General features: G+C 55.6%; 5 protein-coding genes across 14 annotated transcripts in view; 3 read left to right on the top strand and 2 right to left on the bottom strand.

The window, feature by feature from the left end:
- The window catches only part of STAG3 (STAG3 cohesin complex component), a 30,214-nt gene extending 25,666 nt beyond the window's left edge, over nt 1–4,548 (bottom strand). For 6 of the 9 annotated variants that reach the window (XR_012500252.1, XM_074345776.1, XM_074345775.1 and 3 more), the window contains exons 1-2: nt 1,201–3,660; nt 180–468 (exon numbers count right to left, since the gene is read on the bottom strand). The gene's annotated coding sequence lies outside the window, so the exon portion shown is untranslated. Of the gene's footprint in view, nt 1–179; nt 469–1,200; nt 3,661–4,029 lie in introns of those variants that run through there. The other 3 variants (XM_045518073.2, XM_074345774.1, XM_074345773.1) reach the window with 3 other exon arrangements.
- Nucleotides 348–6,006, top strand: GPC2 (glypican 2). Its single transcript, XM_074345784.1, has 10 exons — nt 348–576; nt 1,227–1,385; nt 1,671–1,993; nt 2,796–2,876; nt 3,642–3,804; nt 4,057–4,187; nt 4,425–4,574; nt 4,664–4,803; nt 4,905–5,080; nt 5,758–6,006. Exons 1-10 carry the CDS (start codon nt 411–413, stop codon nt 6,003–6,005), a joined length of 1,737 nt encoding a protein of 578 aa, XP_074201885.1. The 5' UTR covers nt 348–410; the 3' UTR covers nt 6,006.
- A 2,371-nt stretch (nt 6,007–8,377) lies between these two features.
- GAL3ST4 (galactose-3-O-sulfotransferase 4) lies at nt 8,378–12,833 on the top strand. The gene is made up of 3 exons (XM_010957008.3): nt 8,378–8,638; nt 8,820–9,123; nt 11,388–12,833. The coding sequence occupies exons 1-3, from the start codon at nt 8,514–8,516 to the stop codon at nt 12,417–12,419; spliced, it is 1,461 nt and encodes a 486-aa protein (XP_010955310.1). The 5' UTR covers nt 8,378–8,513; the 3' UTR covers nt 12,420–12,833.
- Nucleotides 12,834–13,040: 207 nt separating this feature from the next.
- Nucleotides 13,041–17,507, top strand: TRAPPC14 (trafficking protein particle complex subunit 14). The gene is made up of 11 exons (XM_074345783.1): nt 13,041–13,702; nt 13,916–14,011; nt 14,115–14,244; nt 14,413–14,499; nt 14,663–14,783; nt 14,890–15,037; nt 15,159–15,241; nt 15,339–15,502; nt 16,024–16,178; nt 16,401–16,594; nt 16,707–17,507. Exons 1-11 carry the CDS (start codon nt 13,292–13,294, stop codon nt 16,858–16,860), a joined length of 1,743 nt encoding a protein of 580 aa, XP_074201884.1. The 5' UTR covers nt 13,041–13,291; the 3' UTR covers nt 16,861–17,507.
- Nucleotides 17,508–17,747: 240 nt separating this feature from the next.
- On the bottom strand, nt 17,748–21,010 carry LAMTOR4 (late endosomal/lysosomal adaptor, MAPK and MTOR activator 4). Of its 2 annotated transcripts, none has more exons than XM_045518079.2 (4): nt 20,858–21,010; nt 20,293–20,373; nt 18,405–18,522; nt 17,748–18,104 (listed from the first exon to the last, which is right to left on the bottom strand). In XM_045518079.2, exons 1-4 carry the CDS (start codon nt 20,858–20,860, stop codon nt 17,992–17,994), a joined length of 315 nt encoding a protein of 104 aa, XP_045374035.1. In that variant the 5' UTR covers nt 20,861–21,010; the 3' UTR covers nt 17,748–17,991. The 2 variants fall into 2 exon arrangements, with proteins under 2 accessions (XP_045374035.1, XP_010955312.1); XM_010957010.3 differs by having other exon boundaries at nt 17,748–18,089; nt 20,858–21,006.
- Nucleotides 21,011–22,193: the final 1,183 nt, after the last annotated feature.

Raw genomic sequence — 22,193 nt, 5'->3', positions numbered from 1 at the left:
CATAGGCTGGATTCCACCCAGACCCCGCCTTTGGAATCGGATCGCCACGCCCCTGAGGAAGGCCTCGCCCCTCCCCAACCAACCTCCTTAGTCCGTCCGAGCCCCGCCCCACTGCTGAGCTTCCCCAGGACATTGGCTTAATTTCTCCCTTGACTCCGCCCCTGAGGCTGACTTCTTACCATCATTGGCAGGGCCCCGCCTTGGGCCCCGCCCCCTGTCCAGCTACCCGCTCCCATTGTCTCGGCAGATGCCACCTGGTCCAGCTATCGTGCTCCGTGTTCAGTTTTCGGAGGTCGCGCTCTTTCTCTGGCTGGCGGGGCGGTCCCGCGGCAGAGAACTGGCTTCCCGAGTTCGGGCCGCTCTTCTTTCCTCCTTAGGACCCGCTTTGCCATCCCAAGGTGGCAGCAGCTATGTACGCGCTGCGATCTCTTCTGCTTCTGCTCTTGCCTCTGTGTCCTGGTCCTGGTCCTGGACCCGGTATCGAGGCAAAGGTTACCCGGAGTTGCACTGAGACCCGGCAGATCCTGGGGGCCCGGGGATATAGCTTAAGCCTACTCCCTCCCGCCCTGATCTCAGGTGAGGAGAAAGAGAAAGACTAGAGAATTGGGGGCGAGGGAGGGGGGGTGGGGGCGGGTCCTCCCCATCTCACAATAACTCTCTTCCTTTTCAGAGTGGCTGTTATAATCATCTTTTCATCTCAGAGTAATAGTGTCTCTTCTCCTCCTGAACTTCTTTACCAGGGTCACAATAACACTCCTGTTCACATAATAGCTCTCTTACTCCACCCCCACGCCGGGAATCCCTTTCTAGTAATTAGCACCCCGTCTGCCTTTCTTTCTTCACAGTCCAATTTGTTCCCCTCTCTATCTCTATGAGCCCCTTCTGTGATAATACTTTCTTTTCTTACCAAGTAACCCCACCCCTCCAAACCCCCATTCTTTCCATTGAAGCTGTCCTGTAAGTCCTCAGAGGCCAGGGGTGGGTGATGTTAGGGAAGGTTACCTGAGGACTCTCTGACCACAAAATTGGCCCATTCCTACTTGATTCCATGGCTAATGGCAGTGGACTTGGGATGGGTGAGCGGACAGTTAGGAGGGGGTAGAGCCAGGTGGGAATGAGGTGGCAGACAATAGAAAAGAGACCAGACAGGCTACCCATAGAGATCAGCAGGAGAAAGAATTTCACGACATCACTTCCCACCATTCCTTCGTGTCTCCTCTGTCCAGGTGAGCACCTCCGGATCTGTCCCCAGGAGTACACCTGCTGTTCCAGTGAGATAGAGCAGAGGCTGACCTGGGAGACTGAGGCCACTTTCCGTGGCCTGGTAGAAGAGAGCGGCTCTTTCTTGGTTCACACACTGGCTGCCCGGCACAGAAAATTTGATGGTGAGGACCTGGGGTCCCCAAACCTGGCCTCACCCCTCCTCTCTGTGTTCATGACCCCAGCAAGTATCCTGTCCCGACTCCCTACTCCATCCCTAAGGTCTCTGGCATTGGCTTAGCCCCCACATCCTCACCCTCGACCTGACCTCGGAGAGTTGCTTAATTTCTAACTCACTTGTCTTTTCTCTTCTCTCCCCAACCCCATTTCTTCCTGCCTCTGCCCTTTCACTTTTCCATCCTTCTCTGGCCTCACCCCACCTCACACCCCTTTCTCTGCACTTGCCACAGAGGTCTTCCGGGAGATGCTGTCATCATCCGAGCACTCCCTGGCTCTGCTCTTTCACCGCTCCTCTGGCCGCCTGTATGCCCAGCACACCCCCTTGTTCAGTGGCCTGTTCTCTCGGCTACGGAACTACTATGAGAGGTCCGGTGAGGGGTTAGATGATGCCTTGGTGGATTTCTGGGCTCAGCTCCTGGAGAAAATGTTCCCTCTGCTGCACCCACAGTACATCTTCTCCCCCGACTACCTGTTCTGCCTCACACGCCTCGCCTCCTCTGCTGACGATTCTCTGAAGCCTTTTGGGGACTCACCCCGCCGCCTCCGCCAGCAGGTGAGGGACCCCAAGGCCTGAGCTTCAGCCACCTCTGACCTAGTGACCTCTGAATTGTGCACCACACACCTCCAACCCAATGACCCTCTTATCATGCCCCACTCACCCCTGACTTGGTGACCCTCCTATCCTGCATGGCAGCCATCTCTGACCTGATGACCCCTACCTTGAACCCTAGACACCTCTGCCTGACCCAATGCTCCTTGGTCTCCTTAATTGGCTGCCCCCCCCACCCCTGCCACTCTCATTCTGTGTCCTAGTTTCACACAAATCCCTGACCCACTCACCTGCTCTTGGCCTCCAACTACCTTTCTGCCAACTCCTCCATAATCCTAATATCTTGACTTCCTCTGGTTCAAATAACCGTGAATTGGACACTTGTTATTTGAGGACAACTTTCATTTATAGTATCTCATTTAATTATCATCTATGAGGTAGATATTAGCATTCCTGCTTATTTTACAGATGAGAAAACCAAACCTCCCAGAGGTTCAGGTCTTACAGCCCATAAGTGGTAGTAGAGCTGTGTCTCACACCCAGGTCTTCTGGCCTCAAGTTCAGTGTTTGTTCTGATTGTAAAATCCAGTCCCTCCATCTCTTCCCAAACCCAGCTCCTCTTTATCCTTCTAGCCTATGGTTCCTTGGAGCCTCTGGAACTAGCATCTAACACTCCTAACCACCCCAAGATAACCCCACAAACCTCACCCCCACTGCTCGTCCCCTTGGTGCAGTCTCTTGGCCCCAGTCTTGACTGACCCTTGACGATCCTGTGTTTTTTCTCACCTTCTTTTCCCTCCCCCAGATAACCCGGGCCATGGTGGCTGCCCGGGCCTTTATTCAGGGCCTGGAGACCGGAAGAGATGTGGTCAGCGAAACACTTAAGGTTAGAGGGGGCCTGAGTATGGGCAGGGCCCAGGGAGGGAGAGGCAGAAGTAGGAGAGGCCTCACGAAGAAGAGTCAGGTGCCAGCTGGCAGGAAAAGCCAGGGACCTTCCCATATCAGCCTCCAGTTTCAGCCTCGAGGCCTGACATCCCAGGTAAATCAGGAAAGCCAAAGTCTCCCTTGTGTCATAACCTATGACCTCCTCTCACCTCTGGTACCCTCTCCTGCTCTCTGATGACTTTTACCCACTGCCAACCTCTGGGGTCCTGCTCATCTCTATCGCATCTCTGAGATTGGAGTACTGGCCCTCCTGGTTTCCTCCAGGATCCCTCAGTGGCTCCCTCCTCCCTGCTACCAGAGGCCAGATTCCTGATTTAGCCTTCAAAGCCCTCTCTCAACTGCCCATTCTCTCCCTGACCTCCTAGCCTTACTTCCTGCATCCTCAGTCTCCTCCCTCCCCAACCCTGATGAGCTCATCTTGTCCTTGAACCTTTTCTCAGACGCCTCCCTCCCCCCAGTGCCATCGAATTCCATTTCTCCCAAGAAACCTTATCTACAACCTGGCCCCTAGGACCCTCCCTCCTCAGATATGGGCAGTCTTGGGGTCTTACCTGCTGCCATGTGGGATCATCAACCCTAGACATTCACACCCAGCTCTACACAAAGGTGGGGTGGAGTATTTGATTTCTCTCCGTGCCCAACACCGGGCTTGGCTGAGGGCAGCCATGGTGTTTGGGGATGACACAGCCCTACTCTCTGCCCTCAGATGCCGATGTCCGAAGGCTGCAGGCGGGCTGTGATGCGTCTGACAGGCTGCCCCCTTTGTCAGGGTGTCCCCTCGCTGCCACCCTGCCGGGGTTTCTGCCTCAACGTGGCCCAAGGCTGTATCGGCAGCCAGGGACTGGATCCTGACTGGGGGGCCTATCTGGGTGAGGGGATTCAGGAAAGCCTGGGAGGGCTGTCTGCGTAGGGGGTGGGCAGGGTGGCCTGGGGAGAGAGTTTTAAGCCATATTGAGGGGAGAGGATAGCGGGGGGTCTTTTCTCATGTGAGTTTCCCCCATCTGAGACCTTCTGCTTCCCTCCAAGGCCCAGCTGAGTATTTGTGGGAACATCCTAGTTCAGTGAATATCCCCCTGGATGTCCCCTCATTTCACCCTTTCTCTTTCTTCCTCTCTTTCAAGATGGTCTCCTGTTCCTGGCTGAGAAGCTCCAGGGCCCCTTTTCCTTTGAGCTAGCCGCCCAGTCCATCGGGGTGAAGATTTCAGAGGGTTTGATGCATCTACAAGAAAACAGTGTGGGAGTGTCAGCCCAGGTACAGAGGCCATGATAAGGGTGGGAATGTCGACGGGGTTGGGGGTGGGGGGCGGGGGGGCGTGTCTACTCTAGAGAAAAGGGTAGAGGAGAGAGCCTGGGGTTGAGGGGACAGTGTGGGTTGTCAGGGAGACACTGTAGGGTCTCTGGAAAATCCGGGGTGCCAGGGGAGATGGGAGTGTCGGAGCATGGGTTTCACTGGGGGATGGCTGTGTGGGGTCTCTTCCCCGTGCCGCAGGTGTTCCAAGAGTGTGGGGGTCCCCAGCCGGCGTCGGCCCGCGCCCGCCGAGCCCCAGCCCCCCGGGAGGAGGTGGGCCGGCTCTGGTCGGCTGCGGCGGCGGAGGAGGAGTTGCCCACGACGGCTGCGGGCGCCAGCCTGCCCCGGCTGGTGAGTGGGCGCCGGCGCTGCGGAAGCGGGGGCACGGGCGCGGCGCCTGGGGGCGCGCGCTCCAGCTCCACTCGGCTCTCTGCGCTCAGGTGTGGGAGCTCCGCGAGCGGCTGGGCCGGGTGAGGGGCTTCTGGGCCGGGCTGCCCTTGACGGTGTGCGGGGACCCCCGCATGGCTGCGGACATCTCGCAGGAGGCGGCGCCCTGCTGGACCGGAGCTGGGCGAGGCCGGTGAGAGCCCGACGGCGGCGGCGGCGGCGGAGGCGGGCGGGCGGGCGGGCGTGGCGGACTCCGGGGCGGGGCGGGAGCCTTCGGGGCTGCTCTGCTCGCAGGTACTTGTCGCCCGTGGTCGGGGCCTCCCAGGCCGAGCAGCTCGACAACCCAGAGCTGGATGCGGAAGCCTCGAAGCCCGACCTCCAGGCGCGGAGGCGGCGGCTGCAGCTCCGGGCGGCCACCACCAGGATGAAGGCAGCGGCCCTGGGACGCGACCTGGAGCTGGAGGACTGGGGTGAGACCTCGCTCCTCGCGGCTTTCCGCGATTGGACCCGGGCCAACCCGCAGCCCCGCCCCCTGCCTTCTGAGTCCCTCCCCTCGCACCTCTCAGTTACCATTCATTCATTCATTCACTTTACACGCTTATGTTGAGCGCTTACCTCAAAGGTGGGAGAAGACTAAAGAAAGGGTCTCTATTCTTGAGTTCACAGCCCCATGGGGGAGACACTAAAACATTCTCACAGAGCGTGGGAAGCTCCTGAGAGTGGGCAGTGGGCTGGGAGAGACTGGGTAGGGTCGGGGACGGATGCCTTGGGTAGAGTTTTCCAGAGAAGCACGCACGGACATTCATCGTTTTCTTCTCTCCGACTGTCTGTCTCTGTCTCTCTTTGTCCTCCCCCACCCTTCCTCCCCATCTGTCTGTCTCTCTCTTTTCTGTCTCTGTCTCATTGTCTCTTCCTGTCTCTCATTGCCTTCTCTCATTCCCATGTCTGTCTGATCGCGTCGCCCTCTCCTTGCCTTCCTGTCACTTACTTTCTCCCTCCTCCCAAACTCCCCCCTCACTCTTTCTCGAGTCTCTCTTTCACTTGTTTTATCTCGAGTTCTCTTCCTACCTGTCTCTTTCTCTCTCCCTGTCTCCTGCTACCTCTCTTCCCCATCCCTGTCTGTTTCTGATCCTCCCTTTCCCTGCAGATGACGCTAGCGGCTCTGGAGAGGGACAGCACTATGCAGATGACTGGATGGCTGGGGCAGCGGCTGTGGCCCCCCCAGCCCGGCCTCCTCGCCCTCCTCGAAGGGATGGTACTGGGGGCAAAGGAGGAGGTGTGATTATCCGCCACAACCAGGACAGAAGCAGGACTGGGGGGACGTCTGTTGGTTTTCACACCCAACCCATCCTCATTCTCTTCCTCTCCGCCCTGGCCCTGCTTGGACCTCGATAACGGGGGAGGGGTGCCCTAGCATCAGAAGGGTTCATGGCCCTTCTCCTCTTCCTCTGACCCAGCTGGGTCAGGGGAGGAATCGAAGGGGGCTGCAGAAAGAATAGAGAAGGGACTTTTTGTGTGAATGGCTGGGGCCCCAAATCCAGGAGATTCCCATTGGTGCATTGGGTGGGTGGGGGTGTTCACAATATTTATTTTTTCATTTAGTATCTAGGGGGGAGGGGCTGAGGGTATTTATTTAGGAAGGAGGTGTGGTCTCTCCAACCCAGCCTCTATGATTGGGCTGGTGGTCAGCCCCAACAAGGAGAAAGGGAGGAGTTTTAGAGTTGCAGTTGGGGGGGGGTTGAAAGGAAGTTGGAAGTGGGGAGGGGTGGGGCACCCAGTCTCAGAAATAGACAAAAAAAACCTGGGTGCTGATGGGGTGCAGAGCAGGGGACTGGGGTGTATATGAATAGGATGTCAGGATCTATGGGCCTGGGTTCTACTGAGCTTTTTCAGTATCACTTTCTTAAAACTAAAATACCAAAAAAGAAAAAAGTAAAGTTCATCTCATGGCTCTGCCATCCACCACATCTTTCACAAGCTTCCCCATTTCATGCTTCAGTGTTCTACTCAGTGTTGATTCTATAAATAAACAGCTAATTTGTTGGACCTTATGTGTGACTTTCTGTATCTTCAGCATCCCTCTCTGAGCCCTGGCTCCTGGCACAAGCCCTGGAGTCACTGACCAGCAGCTCATTTTCTGCCTGCTTCTCACCTCTGTTGGAACCTGTCCCCTGGAACTGAGTTTGGGCAAGTTGGCCACCCTCTGGGTCTGAGCAATTTCATCTGCAAAATGGGGAGAAGTGTGGGGACTGGCAAAGTTCTCTTAGACTTGAGGCATCATTACTATTACCACCCCATTGCCCTCTGCCTTCAGGGTGGCAGCCCCCGTTCTCACTGTCAGCCTCTGGGTACCTTCTTGCGTCCTTGACAATGTCTGCTTTCAACTCTCGTCTGTTTCTCCTTTCTTCCTCCTTTCTTTCGGTCGCCTGAATGAGTCTTTTGTTCTGCAGAAAGCTGAGAGAAAAGGTAGAATTGATTCCTAAGTGAAAAAGGAGGGTAGAAATTGTGTCTTCTAAGGGCCGACTGGGTGCTCTGGCAGAGAGGGAAAGATGCAGGGAGGGTGAGACCCAGAGACGCGATCAAAGCCGAATCAGCTACGGAGACTGGCGGGACAAAGGGAGGAAAGGGGAGGAGCCTGGGCGCTGAGAAAGTTTATGGGGAAAGTTGAGCCAAGCGGGGAACCGGGCGGTGGCTGGGGCAGGCGGGCCGGCCAGATCCCGATTTCCCTGCTGCTTCTCAGGTGGCTTGGTGAGTGGGCAAGTGAAGCCGAGACTTTGGCCAGTGGAGGGACTCTAGAATTTCTGGGAGGAGACTTGGGGGGTATCACAGAGAGAGCCTTGGAGGGAGCCAACCCCAGACTGGTGACGGACTGAGCAGTCACCAAAGCTGGAAGGGACAGCGGGCTGGAATCCGGAGTAATGGGAGGAGACAGAGATGGATGAAAGGAATAGAAGAAATCTGAACATGGGACAGAGTCCAGTGCAGGGCTGGATCCTGGGGGCCGGGTTGGGGGGGAGGGAATTGGAGACAATGCCAGAGGGGGCGGGTTTCTAGGTAGCAACTGTGGGTTCTCTGCCGGGGTCACTCCAGGGCTTGTCCTGGAAGGGGGCTGTCAGGGCTTGTTGGAGGGGCTGTGCCCCACGGCTGTGGGCTGTAATTTGAAGGAGCAGGTCCAGACTTCTAGTTGATTGGGAAGCTGGGGCCCAGGAAGGAATTCCGAAATTCAGCTTTCGAATTTTTATCATTGTGTCGCAGAGTTTCTCTCTCTCCAGCCCCACCCTCTCAATCCCCTCTGGGTGCACTGATGGGGTTAAAAAGTGGGAACGGGGGTGTGGGAGGGGTATGTCTGGGGATCTGGGCTTCATAGTAACCCCACACCCCCCCCAGCCCCTCACATACTGGGGTCTGCCTGGTGCTGAGAGGGAAAGGATGCCTGAGTTTAGAAGAGATGGTCGACTTATCTTTACAAAGTTGCTCCTTCAATCTCGCCTCCCTAGGTTCCTGAGCCAGTGTCCCGTCTGGACTTCATTCCCTCCTCACAGCTGTCCCTCTCAGCCTCAGAATGAGGCACTTAGAGGATCTGGGTGTAGAAAAGGCTCCCCACCCCCCGCTGCCACCCCCCTGCCCAGAGTGAGGTCTCAGCTGCCGCAGCAGCGAGAAAGAAGGCTCTGCTCTCTCCTTAGACTCCCCTCCTTCTCCCTCATTTCCCTTCTAGACGCTGACAGAGGCAAAAATCTGCTAACTCAGGGGGCAGACTCAACTGGGGCTGCAAGCAGGCCTGGGGAATGACCCCTCGATCTCGAACTGGTGCCTTCCGCAGCTGCACGGCTGTCTCAAGCTGTCTCTGCCTCCGTGCCTGGCCCTTGCCCTGTCCCTCTCTAGTGTCACCCTTCCCTGTGCCACATGGGCCCTCTGTCTCCTACCAGGACCATGCGCCTCTGGGGGCCTCGGAGCCTGGGGGTGGCTCTGGGAGTCTTCATGACCATCGGATTTGCCCTCCAGCTCTGGGGGGGTCCCTTCCAGAGGAGGTGAGTTCCCATCTTGTCCCAATGCCCCACAGATGCCCCCCACTTTCTCCTCCCCATCCCACTTGGGGCTGTGACTCTTGGGGGCTCAGAGGATGCTCCGTGCCCTCTGTCCTTGCTCCACAAGATGCCCATCCACCTGCTGGTACAGGACAGGACACTTCCCCTCCCGTCTCTCCCCCAGGCTCCCTGGGCTGCACCTCCGACAGTCCTGGGCCTCATCCTCTGGATCAGCTGCTCCGCCCTGCCCACCACGGCAGCGACTTGTATTCCTGAAGACGCATAAATCCGGGAGCAGCTCTGTGCTGAGCCTGCTTCATCGCTATGGGGACAGACACGGGCTACGCTTTGCCCTCCCCGCCCGCTACCAGTTTGGCTACCCCAGGCTTTTCCAGGCCTCGCGGGTCAAAGGCTACCGCCCTCAGGGTGGAGACACCCAGCCTCCCTTCCACATCCTCTGTCATCACATGAGGTTCAACCTGAAAGAGGTGAGGGGTGTAGAGGGGGCGGGTGGGATTGGAGAGAAATGGGCTCGGGCCCATGACCAAGACCACCAGGGGAGGAAGCCCCAGGCCTGGGGGTTCTCTAGACATCACCCTGCCCAAAGGTTGGGCATGGGGACCACAAAGGTGAGAATCCTGTTCCCCTCTGCTCAGCTGTCCCTTCCCCAGTATTACATGACAGCTGAAGTCCTGCCCTCTCCATCAGGAGCTTCCTCCGGTCTCTTTCCTTGACCAATTTATCCTGCTGGCATCAGTCCCCTGCCAACTCTGACCCCCCAAAAAACTCTCCCTCCAGGTGCCCCGGCCCTCCCTGGCCCCTTCCACTGACACCACCAGGGCCCCTTCTCAGTCACTGCCTGCTGACCCGCTTTCATCTCACTCCCCTCAGCAAGTCTAGCAGATTTTGAGAATCAGCTATATGCCAAGCCCTAGCTCAGTCCCAACTTCCCCTCCCCTGGCCCTGGGAGCCTCAGTTCTAAAGGGGGGGGATGAACACATGCACTCACATGTCATACACACACACACAGGAACCTGAGAGCTCTGGGAGGAAGAAAATCAATGTGCAAATGAAAACACAGAGGGGAAGAGTGAACTTTCATCTAATACTTCCAGAGTGCTGGGTAGTCATCTTACCAGCTCCTTGCCGGGAAGGCATGATGAGCGTCTCCACTACACAGATGAGGAGGTCGAATCTCACAGAGGCTGAGTGACTGGCCTCTGTTAACAAAAAGTGGCAGAGCTAGGATTTGAACCCAGGCCCAGCTGCTCCAAAGTCAAAGTGCCTTCCGTGGCATATGTGCATTTGTATTTGGACATGCGGGGAGTTCCAGTATCCATCAAATTAAGTAGGGCTTTCTGGAGAGTTGGGTTTTATAGGAAAGCGTGGACGTGACTTTGTAGTAAGGAGAATATTAGGAGCTCTTACAGCAAAACATCTCAAAGACATGGTGGTGGCAGCAGTGCTGGTGGTAGTGGGGTGTGTGTGTGTGTGTGTGTGTGTGTGTGTGTGTGTGTGTGTAGGTGGCTGTGAAGACACTCCTGCTGAAGCTGGAGATGGAGGAGGCAGCTGAGCAGCATGACTGTGATCTAATGGGCAGCAAGGGGCATGGGGGGGGAGTGAGGTGAGGACAGCGATCACTGGGGCAGGTTTCCAGGGGTTTATGATGATGACCTTCATTGTCACAATCATTCACTGAATACCTCCCATGTTCCACACACACCCACATTCTTCAAGGTAAGTGATAACCTAGCTTTATCGATGAAGGACTGAAGGCTCTGAGAAGTTCAATAACCTGCCCAAAGTTACACTGTTTGTAAATGGCCGAATTGAGATTTTATTCCAGGTCCATCTGATTGTGCCGGCTGTTCTCTGCACTGTTCCCCTAGGCCTTCAGAGAGGCACACAGTTCACAGGCTCTGCCCTGCAGGCATGCCCACATCTGCAGAACACGTTGGAAGACTTGTTAGGGATTCAGGTTCAAAGATGGAAGTTGCGTTCAGATACAGAAACACTTCAGGGAGCCCCAGATATGGGTTTTGATATGGATCTGCCTGCAGGACCCACCTGAGCCCAGTCCCCACCTTCCTTCTTGCCAAGAAGTCGGATAACATGTCCCAGGCCTCAGAGCAGCACCCTATTGAGTGGCCATGGCTCCCCAGTGCCCATTTCAGAAGTGACTGTTTATCTCCAAGATGCCCAGAAGCCCCACAGATGCCCCGTCCTTTGGCCATCTGGGCTTGGAGTGCCCGCTTGATGCCAGCATTATGGTTGTCCTGTCTCCTCCCTATTTACTGCCAGTGATGCCCCTGAGGAGACCTGAGGCCAGTTCCTCTCTTGGAGCTGTGACCAAGAGGCCCACGGTAGGCACTTTCTAGGTTTCTGTTGGGGAAGTGAACACAAAGTTTGATTCATAGAGGTTTTACTGACCAAGGCCAACAGAAAGCCCTGAGGAAAGCAGTGTTCTCCAGGAGCTTCCCATCTTTCAGGTTCCTTCACATCTTTTTCTCTTGTAACCTCTGTAATCACATGGGAAGAAAGGCATGAAGATCTCCATTTTGCAGGTGAGCAAACTGAGTCTCAGAGATGTTACGTATCTTACCCAAGATCTGTGCAGCTAGTGAAGGAAGCTAGGGTTCCCAGCAGAGCTGTCAGAAGGAGGTTGGAGGAGGCCAGGGGATCAGCGGGCATTGGGTTTGCTCTTAGTTTCTTCCTGGCTTAGTTCTCTCTCCCTGTTTCCTCTCCTCTGCAGGTACTTCAGGTCATGCCTTCTGACAGCTTCTTCTTTTCCATTGTCCGAGACCCAGCGGCTCTGGCCCGCTCAGCCTTCTCCTACTATAAATCCACCTCGTCAGCTTTCCGCAAAGCACCATCCTTGGCTGCCTTCCTGGCCAATCCTCGAGCCTTCTACAGGCCCGGGGCCCGTGGGGACCACTACGCACGCAACTTGCTATGGTTTGATTTTGGCCTTCCCTTCCCCCAAGAGATGAGGACCAAAAGAGGGAATCCTCAACCCCCTCAAGACCCCAACCCCCCAAAGCTGCATGTCTTGCCTTCTGGCACTGGCACTCGGGCCCACACCCTGGATCCCAATGCTCTCTTTCATCCTATTCCCACTGTTGCTGGTGGTCATAGCCAGATGTCCAGCTCCGCCTCTTTAGATTTGGGGTCTTCATCCTTCCTCCAGTGGAGTCTGGCCTGGCTGGACTCTGTCTTTGACCTGGTCTTGGTGGCTGAATACTTTGATGAGTCACTGGTCCTGCTGGCAGATGCCCTGTGCTGGGGTCTAGATGATGTGGTGGGCTTTATGCACAATGCCCAGGCTGGAGGTGGGCAGGACAGAGGACCCGCCAGCAACGGTGGACTGACTGCTGAGGACAGGCAGTTGACTGCACGCGCCCGAGCCTGGAACAACCTGGACTGGGCTCTCTATGTTCACTTCAACCGGAGTCTGTGGGCACGGATAAAGCAATACGGCCAGAGCCGGTTGGACAGAGCTGTGGCGGAGCTCCGGGCTCGCCGAGAAGCCCTGGCTAAACATTGTCTGGTTGGGGGTGAGGCTTTAGACCCCAAATACATCACTGACAGGAGATTCCGCCCTTTCCAGTTTGGGTCAGGTAAGGTTTTAGGCTATGTGCTTCGGAGTGGACTCAGCCTCCAAGACCAGCAGGAGTGTGAGCGCCTGGCTACCCCTGAGCTACAGTACAAGGACAAGCTAGACGCCAAGCAGTTCCCCCCAACAGTCTCTCTGCCCCTCAAGACTTCAAGGCTACCCTCCCACTAGGCATCAGACCACTAAGGCTTAGTCTAAAGAGCAGCTCAGCCACAGGGTACATGTGATGAGTGTGGGGCAGCCAGACGCCACTTCTGTTTCCCTCAGAAAGCATGTCTGCTCCCTAGAGGATGAGTGGAACTTTGCAAGGATGAGGGCCCCATGTCCTCCAGCCTGTGTCAAGGATTCTCAGTCCTATCAGCATCACCCCCAATTTTGCCCCTTCCCCTTTCCAGCCTCCTGGCAGGTCCAAAGAGTACTCAGGAAGGCCCCCCTGGAGATGCAAACCACAGAGTACGACAGAGAAAGTTTGGGACACAATGGGTTGGAATAATGCGTCCATTTCTCCATGAAATATTTTTTACTGGGCCACGGTCATTCCACTTTAAAATGTTTGTTGAATGAATAAATAATTCGAAACTTCAATCCGCTTTATGTGGGGCCGAAAGGGAAGGGGATGGAGCATCTTCCTGGGAAAAACGGGGCTGGAGGGGGTTCTTTTAATATTTTTTCTCTAAGAAGTCTGTCCGCAGCCTCACCTAAACCCTTCGTGCTGCAGCCGCACCCCGCCCCTCTCCGCGGTCCAGTCACCCACAAATTCCGGCGCCTCCAAGGCCACGCCCCTTCCCTTCCGCTTCCGGTTTCTCGCCAGTCATTTGGCCCCTCATCCCGGTTCCGGCCCGGCATCTCGGTTCCGGCCCCGTGGGGTCTCGGTTCCGGGTTTGTTGTCCCGGTTCCCGGCCCCGGCTGGTCTCTCGGGCCGGCCCAGCCGCGCGCGGCACCCGTCGGCGGTCGGGGCTCCCGGGAACCACCCCAGCGGCCCTCCCACCCTCCGCGGGTCCCGGCCCACCTCGCCCCTTGGGCCCGCGCGGTCCTCGCCGCCCATGGAGTCCCAGTGCGACTACTCGATGTACTTCCCCGCCGTGCCGCTGCCGCCGCGCGCCGAGCTGGCAGGGGACCCGGGCCGGTACCGGGCGCTGCCCCGGCGCAACCACCTCTACCTGGGGGAGACTGTCCGCTTCCTGCTGGTGCTGCGCTGCCGGAGCGGCACGGGGTCCGGCGCCGGGGGCGGTCCGGGCTTGGGCTCCCGAGGGGCGTGGGCAGAACTGGCGACCACCCTAGCCGCCCTGGCCTCGGTCAGCGCCGGAGGCGGGGCGCCCGGGGGCAGTGGCTCCGGCGACCAGGATCCCGAACCCCCGGGGGGCGGGGATCCTGGCGGTGGTGGGTTGTTTCGCGGCTGCAGCCCCCTCCTCACCCACGGCCCAGGCCCTGCTACCTCAGGGGGAGCGACCACGGTGAGGAGCTTGGGGGTGACACGGCACAGGACGGAGGGGCGGTTTGCCGGGCTCCAAAGACCAGAGGGGAGAGGGATGTTGGAGGGAAGCCGGAGGCGGATGACGGATGAGGAGAGGGGAGGGCAGGCACCACAGACGGCAGATCTTAAAGGGAACGCCGGTGCTGCGGGCTGCCTCTGACCCTCCTGACCTCTTCACCCTTTTCACAACCAGCTGCCTGTGGAGGAACCAATTGTGTCCACAGATGAGGTCATCTTCCCACTCACCGTCTCACTGGATAGACTGCCCCCAGGGACACCTAAGGCCAAGGTAAGATTAGCAAGGGGTGCAGCTGTTGTCCCAATTCTGGCGCCCTTTCTCAGACTGGCCGTGTGTCTCCTCTTGACTGTGGTCCTGTGTCCCCTGTGCTCAGATTGTAGTGACCGTGTGGAAGCGGGAGGTTGAGGCACCAGAGGTCAGAGATCAAGGCTACCTGCGCTTGCTGCAGACCCGATCTCCTGGGGAGACCTTCCGGGGCGAGCAGAGTGCTTTCAAGGCCCAAGGTGGGGAGGAGGATGCAGAGGGGAAATGCTAGAGTCTGGAATTTGGGGAACAGTGGAGGGGTGATACTGGCAAGTGCAGGACCTAAGGAGAAGAGGAAGATTAGAAACTGTGGGTTGGAGGTGAGGTGCGCCCAGCCCGTGGTCTCTTGCCTCCGCCCTCTCCTGCAGTGAGCACGCTGCTGACTCTGCTGCCCCCTCCAGTTCTGAAATGCAGACAGTTCACTGTGGCTGGAAAACACTTGACTGTGCTCAAGGGTGAGCAGATCAGCGGCTCAGGTCTTGGGTAGCATCAAGGGCACTGACTGGGTGGTGGTTACTCTGGACAGGAGGGTGGTGATAGGCCCATTTTGCGGGGTGGGGATAAAGGTGGGATTTGAGAGATCTAGATACTCTGAGCTGAGCTGGTTACCTCCGACAGTGCTGAACAGCTCCTCCCAGGAGGAAATTTCCATCTGGGATATCCGAATTCTCCCAAACTTCAATGCCAGTTATCTACCTGTCATGCCCGATGGCTCTGTGCTGCTGGTGGACAATGTCTGGTGAGGTCCTGGGGAGGTGCAGGGCCGCAAAGTGGAGGGGGTGGGGTCACAGCCGAGAACTCTGGCATGGAAAGATCCAACCCTGGCCCTCTCTCTTTGGAACTAGTCACCAATCTGGGGAAGTCTCCATGGGCTCCTTCTGCCGGCTCCCTGGTACCTCTGGCTGCTTCCCCTGCCCGCTTAGTGCGCTGGAGGAGCACAACTTCCTGTTTCAGCTGAGAGGGGGTGAGCAGCCCCCTCCAGGGGCCAAGGAGGTGAGTATGAGGGACTGGCATTTTCAAGGAGAAAGGCTGAGAAAAGCAGTGTGAGGGAAAGGTCACGGGTTGGCCAAGGGGAGAGAGTATGTCTGATACATGTGACGTTTCCCTTCTTCAGGGTCTAGAAGTTCCCCTGATTGCTGTAGTTCAGTGGTCCACCCCAAAGCTGCCCTTCACCCAGAGTATCTATACACACTACCGGTGAGTTACTGGGACCCCCACCTTTCCCCGCGGGCACTGTCCTATTCATCTTGTTTCCAAACACACACATCCTGCTTCCCTCTCTCGTGGATTCTAGCCTGCCCAGCATCCGCCTAGACCGCCCGTGCTTTGTGATGACTGCATCTTGTGAGTCTCCTGTTCAGACCTACGAGCGTTTCACTGTCACCTACACACTGCTCAACAATCTCCAAGACTTCCTTGCTGTGAGGCTCGTGTGGACCCCAGAGCATGCCCAGGCTGGTAGGTAGCTGCTAGGCTAGGACTTTGTCCCAAAGGAGGGGAGGGGAAAGGAAGTCACAGAGCTGGGTGGCTTGAGCAGGCTATGTCGGCTCTACCTGGGTAGTCTCCACAGTGTCAGAGGGTTTAGAGAGGCCACAGGGCAGAGTGATTTTAAGAGACACTGAAGCTGGGCTCCCTGGTATGTTTGACTTCTACTTTTTCAATTTACTAGCTGTGTGACCTTTGGTAGGTTACTTAACCTCTCTAAGCCTCAGATTTCTCATCTCTAAAATGGAGATAATAACTCAAGGAGCTATAATAGTGACTTAATGAGTTAATATATGTGAAGTAGTTAGAACAGATCTCAATACACAGTAAGTATTAGCTATTGTTATTTATTAAATTCAGCAAACAATAGCATGTACTCAGTTTACTCCAGGTAGTGGCTCTGAAGATCAAACAAGACTGTGCTCTTGAAAGTCCTTTGCAAACTGTGGAACACGGTACAAGTGTGTTTCCCAGTCCCTGTTTCTGCCCCACAGGCAAGCAGCTGTGTGAGGAGGAGCGCCGGGCCATGCAGGCAGCCCTGGACTCCATCGTCTGCCACACACCCCTGAACAACCTCGGCTTTTCCCGGAAGGGCAGCGCGCTCACCTTCAGTGTGGCCTTCCAGGCTCTGAGGACAGGGCTCTTTGAGGTGGGCTGGGGAGGGGCTGGGCAGTGTGCTGGGTGGTGTGGGACGACAAGTGGGAGGAGTCAGGGCCCTGGCTTCTGCAGATGAAGTGTAAGGGCTGGCACTACAAAGCTGGGCAGAGGGAAGGTGTGATTTAGATCTGACCTAAGTGGGGAAGATGACGCGAAAGGAGGTCTGGGGCCTACAGGCCGAGCCAGATGACTGATCTGTGTCTCCCCACCCCAGCTGAGTCAGCACATGAAACTGAAGCTTCAGTTCACCGCCAGCGTGTCCCACCCTCCGCCCGAGGCCCGGCCCCTCTCTCGAAAGAGCAGCCCCAGCAGCCCTGCCGTCCGGGACTTGGTAGAGAGGCACCAGGCAAGCCTGGGCCGCTCTCAGTCCTTCTCCCATCAACAGCCCTCCCGCAGCCACCTCATGAGGTATGGGCCTGCAGGAGGGGTGCCACTGGACTTGGGAGAGGCTGGAATTGGAGCAGAAGTGGGAAGGGGTCCTGGGGTCCGACTAGAGCCCACAGCTTCTGCCTTCCCCCAGGTCAGGCAGTGTGACGGAGCGCAGAGCCATCACGCCCCCCGTGGCCTCCCCTGTCGGCCGCCCCCTCTACCTGCCCCCAGACAAGGCTGTGCTCTCTCTGGACAAGATTGCCAAGCGCGAGTGCAAGGTCCTGGTGGTGGAGCCCGTCAAGTAGCACTGTGCTGCTCTCCCCCTCTCACACTCCCAGAAATCCCAGAAGCCCTGGAGCAGGTGCTCCCTCTGGGCTGTGCCTCCCCTGGGATGCCTCCCACTGTGGGTGAGGAGGCCCCGCAGGGCCGCCTGTCTGTCTGCTGATGAAGGACGAGGGTAGAAGCTGTGAAACGGGCGGGGATGGCTGCAGCGTGAAGCCAACAGTATTTCCCGGACTTCCTGGGTGGGCTGGCCCCACCCCTCAGCCAGGGCAGGGGCTCCAGGAGCCCCTGGCCCCCCGCCTTGTACCCTGGTTCTAAGTTTACAAAGTGTTTTCCTTATTCCTATTAAGTTGTCTTCCTGCGTCTGACATTCCCTCTCTCCCTCCCACCCACAGGGCTGAGATCAGAGGGGTGGTGATGGTAAAGGGACCCGACAATGACATGACCCTCCTGTCTCAGGTCAGGGGAGACAGCTCCGTGGCCTCCCCTGCCCTCATGTTTACGTTTGCAGCCTGAAGCACTTTAAGTTGTGTGGGTTTCTTGGATTTTGGTTTCTTGGGTTTTGTTTTTTGGGGTTTTTTTTTGGTCTGTCTGTTCCTGTAACTTATTCTCCAACTACTGCTTCCAACTGAAATAAGACTATTAAATGCCTGTTCAGGAGGGAGAAGAATGACTTGTTTGTGTGTTGGTGGTAGGAGCAGAGACCCAGGGGCTCGGAATGGTTCCCTTCAGCATGTGCACCAGATAGCTCCCCTCAGCTGCCTTCCCACACACTTTTTTCCCCTTCTGATTCCCAGTTTTGGACGCCTAGGAGTGGCCTTGCCCCACCCCTCGGGGCTGAGGCCCTAAAAGGTGGAAGCCAAATGGGTTGTGGCCCTCCTCCCCCCATACACACAACACATCCCTGGGCTGGGAACATCAGTCTCAGGTTTATTAAGGAGGGTGGGAAGGGGGAGGTCTCCTGGCTCTCACTCTCCTTAACATCGTACAAAGTCCCCAAGCCTCTGCTCTTCCAGGCAGGGGGGCAGGGAGGTGGGTGAGCAGACAGCCTTAGTTCCAGCGGCAAGCCAAGAGGGAGGTGGGGCAGGTGTGCGTCTTCCTCGTCACAGAGGCTCACGGCCCCATCCGCCTCTGCCCCGCGCCCTCTGGCAGGCTCAGACGTCAATGGACTCCCGGCCTCGGTTCTGCCTCTTCACCACAAACACCCTCTGTCCCGACACGGTCACCAGCAATGTGTGTTCCCCAAAGACCACTGGAGGGGAGACACCTTCCCCCGCCCCAGGAGAGGGAAGGGAGCAGAGAGTTAGTGGGGTGCCAAGGCCTCCCTGGGGGTCACAACTGATAGTTCAAGGCTCACAGATCTGAAAGTGGGAGGTCTCCATTAAATCCCCTTGCCTTCTCATAATTCTGATGCAGGGGTGAATTCCAAGGGGAAGAGAGTGGCCAGAACCAGGGATCCCAGGGGGAGATGGTGGGTGGTCAGTAGGAGACAGGTGTTTTTTCTCCTGAGAAGAGAGAGCACCTTCCTCCCGCGTCACTACCACCAGGGGAAGGGGCTGGGGCTCACCCGAGAGGCGCTTGAAGGGGATGTTCATGCCGTGGTGCAGCCGGAAGCCGCAGGCCGTGCTGACCAGCTCAGAGATGGCGCTGGCTGCCTGCTCGTCATTCTCTAGGTCCCCAGATGACTGCAGGAGGATGGAGGACGGCAGGAATCGGGGAACAGAATTGGGAAAGAATTCCAGCAACAGTCACTTTGGCTCTAGCATTTGTAACCTCTCCCTCTCCATCTTCCAATACCCCAAGGTCACCGCCAGTTTTGAAAAAACCAACCAAAAACTTTCCTGTGACTCTGTAGTCCCTCCTGCTGCCATCCGGTTTCCCATCCTTAAAATACTGGTCTTCTCCCAGGAGCATTCCCTCTCATCCATTTCTTTACTGACCCTGCTTTCCTAATCCCTGACACTTGATTTCTGTTTCCACTTATTTGATAAAACCACATTCTCACACATCACTGCCCACCCACTAAGGGACTTGTTCTAGGCTCCATCTTACCCTCAGTTTTCCTGCTTGCTGCCCTGTCTACAGAGTATGAAACATAAACATCCCCTTTGTCCTTGAACCCCTTCCTACTACCTAGCCCTTGGGTAATGCTGTCACAGTGGCCCGGGCTTCCTCTTTTCTGGTCACTGTCTCACCTTCTCCCTACCTCCTCAATATGGGCCTCCCATTAGGTTAAATTCAGTGCCCATTGCTCTCTTGGGCATTCTGCAGCTCAGTTTCCTCATCTGTAAATTGCGGACAACAGTATCTTACGGGCTCGTGGAGGTTATGTGAGATACTGGCAAGATGTTCACAATAGCTCCCAGCAATGTATATTAACTGCTACTATTTTCTATCAAACTCAATGTTTAAAGTTGACCCATCAAAATTCCCCTTTCATCTCTCCCTCCCCAGTCAACTTCCTTAAGTTCCTGTTTTTTAAGGCACCATCATTCTAAACTTGAGTTTAAAGTCTTTTATGATGGAATAGTATCTCCTCTGTTGCCTATCTCTGGTCATTACCAAGGGATACTGATAATTCTTTAAAATCTCTTCTCTCCACACTCCTCATCACCACCAGCTCAGTTTTATACCCAGATTTTGGCAAGAGCATCCCTGCTTCTGAACCCCACCCCCTCAGACCCATCTTTACGTCTAATAGAAGAATCTCCCTCAGCCACTTCATCATCTCATGTTTCTGTCCAAAAATCCTTCAGAGCTCCTGTTACCCACAAGATTAACCCAAATGTATTAACCCTGCCTTGAAAGTCCTCCACAATCAGATCTTTCCTAACCTCATCCTCTTCTTCCCCCAGACCTTTCCAGATCTTTTCAACATAAACCCACCACCAATTGAGACAGGCTGGTGTCACACTCCTGCAAATACATCCACCTCCCAGCCATGAATACTCTCCCTCTTTTCTCCCTGTTCACAACCATCCATCTTTTCAGCCCAACTGAATTGTTGCCTCCTCCAAGAAAGTTTCCTTGCCAAAACACAAGTTATAACACGAAAGGCTGAATCCTTCACTTTCTGAATTCCTTCAATAGTCTTTACCATGTGCATTGCTTTCAACTTTTAACCTTAAGCCTTGTCTCTCTAGCTCGATAGAAAACTCCAGAGAGCTAACACTATACTGTACTACAGAACAAAATACCAGGCCTCTTTAATGAATACCAAATAAATACATACTCAAGAATAACTCAGGTAACATCAGTTATCAACAAACATGTAACTCATCTGACTCTGGTTAGTAAACTTCTACCTAAGATTCCAGAGACTGATTTAATTCCTGAAAGCTTACTATATGCCAGGCATGATACCAGGTAAAGACCAAAAAGAGTCAAATCAGCCTACACTGGGCAACGTGTACTTGGGGGACCACCACCCCTTCCTTCCCTTTTCCAGAACGCACCGCCAGCACTGCGCCTTCACTTAGCACCAGGTAGCCGAGTTGGTCTGGGATTCGCTCCAGCCCCTGTGTCAGTGCAGAAGTCTAGTGGGTAAAGAAGCAATCAGTGAGAACCAGACTAGGAGGATAGCCCTCGGCAAACTCAAGTCTCTCTTTTTGACAATGGCCCCTCAGGCCTCTTTCCCTGGCCAGGGCCCTCTTCCCTCTACATGGCCTTCAACACTTATCTTCCTGAGTCTCCATCGGTCCTCATTCTCTCCTGGGCTCCCCCCGGCCTTCCACATCCCATCTGTGCTACCCCTCTGCCACCCCCCGCTTAGCCCCCTCTCCAATTCCTCTTGTGGCCCGCCAACCCCCCCCAGACTACTCCCCAGCCCCACTTACACCCTCCCACAGACCCCTCCTCAGCCCTCTACGTCGCCACCCCTCCCGTCTGCATTCCCTCTCTGTCCCGGGGCGGACAGGAAGTGAGGGCAGGGTGCACACTCAGGACCGGGCAACCAAAGAGATTGGGGGACAGGGACGCGGAACCCCTGGCGCGAACTCCCGCGCATGCGTCCTCACTCACCATCGCAGCCTTAGGTGCTGGGGGGCGCTCCCCGCCAGAGTGGCTTCCGGCTCCAGACCCGGGTCACGTGCTTCCACCAGGCCGGCTCCTCCTCCGGCCTTGCACAGCCCGACTTTAGTCCCGCCCCCAGATGCAGATTGGAGAGTGGTTACGTCATCAAACTTAATCTGCCAGTGCGGAGCGCCGCTTTCCAGAGAGGCTCGCGGATTTGCCGCAGGCCTCCTTTAACACCCATCTCCCCGCCCCTCAGCCCTAGAGCGCCGAAAGGGGGCGTGTCGGCGGGGGGGCGGACCTGGGGAGGCGGGGACGGAGGGAGGATAGCGGGCTGTCGGTGTGCGCCTGCGCACACAGGGGAACCCGGAGTCGACCTGGGCTAGATGGCCCGCAACTGGAAGCGTGAGTGAATAGAGTAAAAAGACCTGAAATGCAGATGAAGAACTATTCAAACGCTACTCTGTGCCTACTCCAGGCAGCTCTCTAAGACGGGGATTTTTTCCCAAAGTGGTTTTTCGTCCCGAGATCCTGTAAGAAACGGTGTGATGGTGCACCGAGTCCCCCGCTAGCCAGGGCAGCTGTAATACAGAATATTCTCTGCCTGGAAAAATTAGAAAATGACCTCAGGGCCTCTTTTTTTTCAGTATGTGAGTGTCATATAGAAATTTTTTGTTTCAATTTAGTTTTAGACCTGCTGCAATACTAATTTTAGTGAGGCAATGTTGGTGAGGTAAATTGAAGGATGATTCTAATGACAGAACAATAAATAGCCAATGAGGATGTGGAGAAATTGGAGCCCTCATACATTGCCCACAGGGAGATTAAACTGGTGCAGCTGCTGGGGGAAACGGATTGGCGGTTCCTCTAAAAGTTAAATATAGAGCTACTATATTTATAAGTGAAAGTCAAATATGGAGAAGTCGAATATGACCTAGCAGTTCCCCTCCTAGACACATACCTAAGAGAATTGAAAACATATGTTCACACAGAAACTTGTAGGCAAATGTTTATAGCAGCATTATTCATAATAGCCCCGAGATGGAAACAACCCAAATATCCATAAACTGAAGACTGGATAAATAAAAATATCCATACAGTGGAATATTACCCAGTTGTAAAAAGGAGTGAAGTACTGATATACGCTACAACATGGATGAACCTTGAAAACATTATTCTAAGTGAAAGAAATCAGATACACAAAGCCACAGATTATCTGATTATAGTTATGTGAAATGTCTACACTGGGCAAATCCACAGAGACAGAAGCCAATTAGTGGGTACCGGGGCAAAGGGGAGAGGGAAATGGGGAGTGACTGCTAATGGTTATGGGGTTTCTTTTTGG

Source organism: Camelus bactrianus, chromosome 18 (genome assembly GCF_048773025.1).
Source record: "Camelus bactrianus isolate YW-2024 breed Bactrian camel chromosome 18, ASM4877302v1, whole genome shotgun sequence".
NCBI lineage: Eukaryota > Metazoa > Chordata > Mammalia > Artiodactyla > Camelidae > Camelus > Camelus bactrianus.
This window is presented reverse-complemented; position numbering and strand designations above follow the sequence as displayed.

Excerpts from the sequence above, each read along its gene's own strand:
- LAMTOR4 (XM_045518079.2), bottom strand. Across the intron at positions 18,523-20,292 it reads GTGAAGGCGCAGTGCTGGCG|TCATCTGGGGACCTAGAGAA; the intron begins GTGCGTTCTGGA and ends ATCCTCCTGCAG. Across the intron at positions 18,105-18,404 it reads CCCCTTCAAGCGCCTCTCGG|GTGTCTCCCCTCCAGTGGTC; the intron begins GTGAGCCCCAGC and ends GGGCGGGGGAAG.
- GAL3ST4 (XM_010957008.3), top strand. The coding sequence starts at position 8,514 with ATGGGCCCTCTGTCTCCTACCAGGACCATGCGCCTCTGGGGGCCTCGG. Across the intron at positions 8,639-8,819 it reads GGGGGTCCCTTCCAGAGGAG|GCTCCCTGGGCTGCACCTCC; the intron begins GTGAGTTCCCAT and ends TCTCTCCCCCAG. Across the intron at positions 9,124-11,387 it reads TGAGGTTCAACCTGAAAGAG|GTACTTCAGGTCATGCCTTC; the intron begins GTGAGGGGTGTA and ends TCTCCTCTGCAG.
- GPC2 (XM_074345784.1), top strand. The coding sequence starts at position 411 with ATGTACGCGCTGCGATCTCTTCTGCTTCTGCTCTTGCCTCTGTGTCCT. Across the intron at positions 3,805-4,056 it reads TGACTGGGGGGCCTATCTGG|ATGGTCTCCTGTTCCTGGCT; the intron begins GTGAGGGGATTC and ends CTCTCTTTCAAG. Across the intron at positions 5,081-5,757 it reads CCTGGAGCTGGAGGACTGGG|ATGACGCTAGCGGCTCTGGA; the intron begins GTGAGACCTCGC and ends CTTTCCCTGCAG.
- TRAPPC14 (XM_074345783.1), top strand. The coding sequence starts at position 13,292 with ATGGAGTCCCAGTGCGACTACTCGATGTACTTCCCCGCCGTGCCGCTG. Across the intron at positions 15,242-15,338 it reads AGTATCTATACACACTACCG|CCTGCCCAGCATCCGCCTAG; the intron begins GTGAGTTACTGG and ends CGTGGATTCTAG. Across the intron at positions 16,595-16,706 it reads TCCCGCAGCCACCTCATGAG|GTCAGGCAGTGTGACGGAGC; the intron begins GTATGGGCCTGC and ends GCCTTCCCCCAG.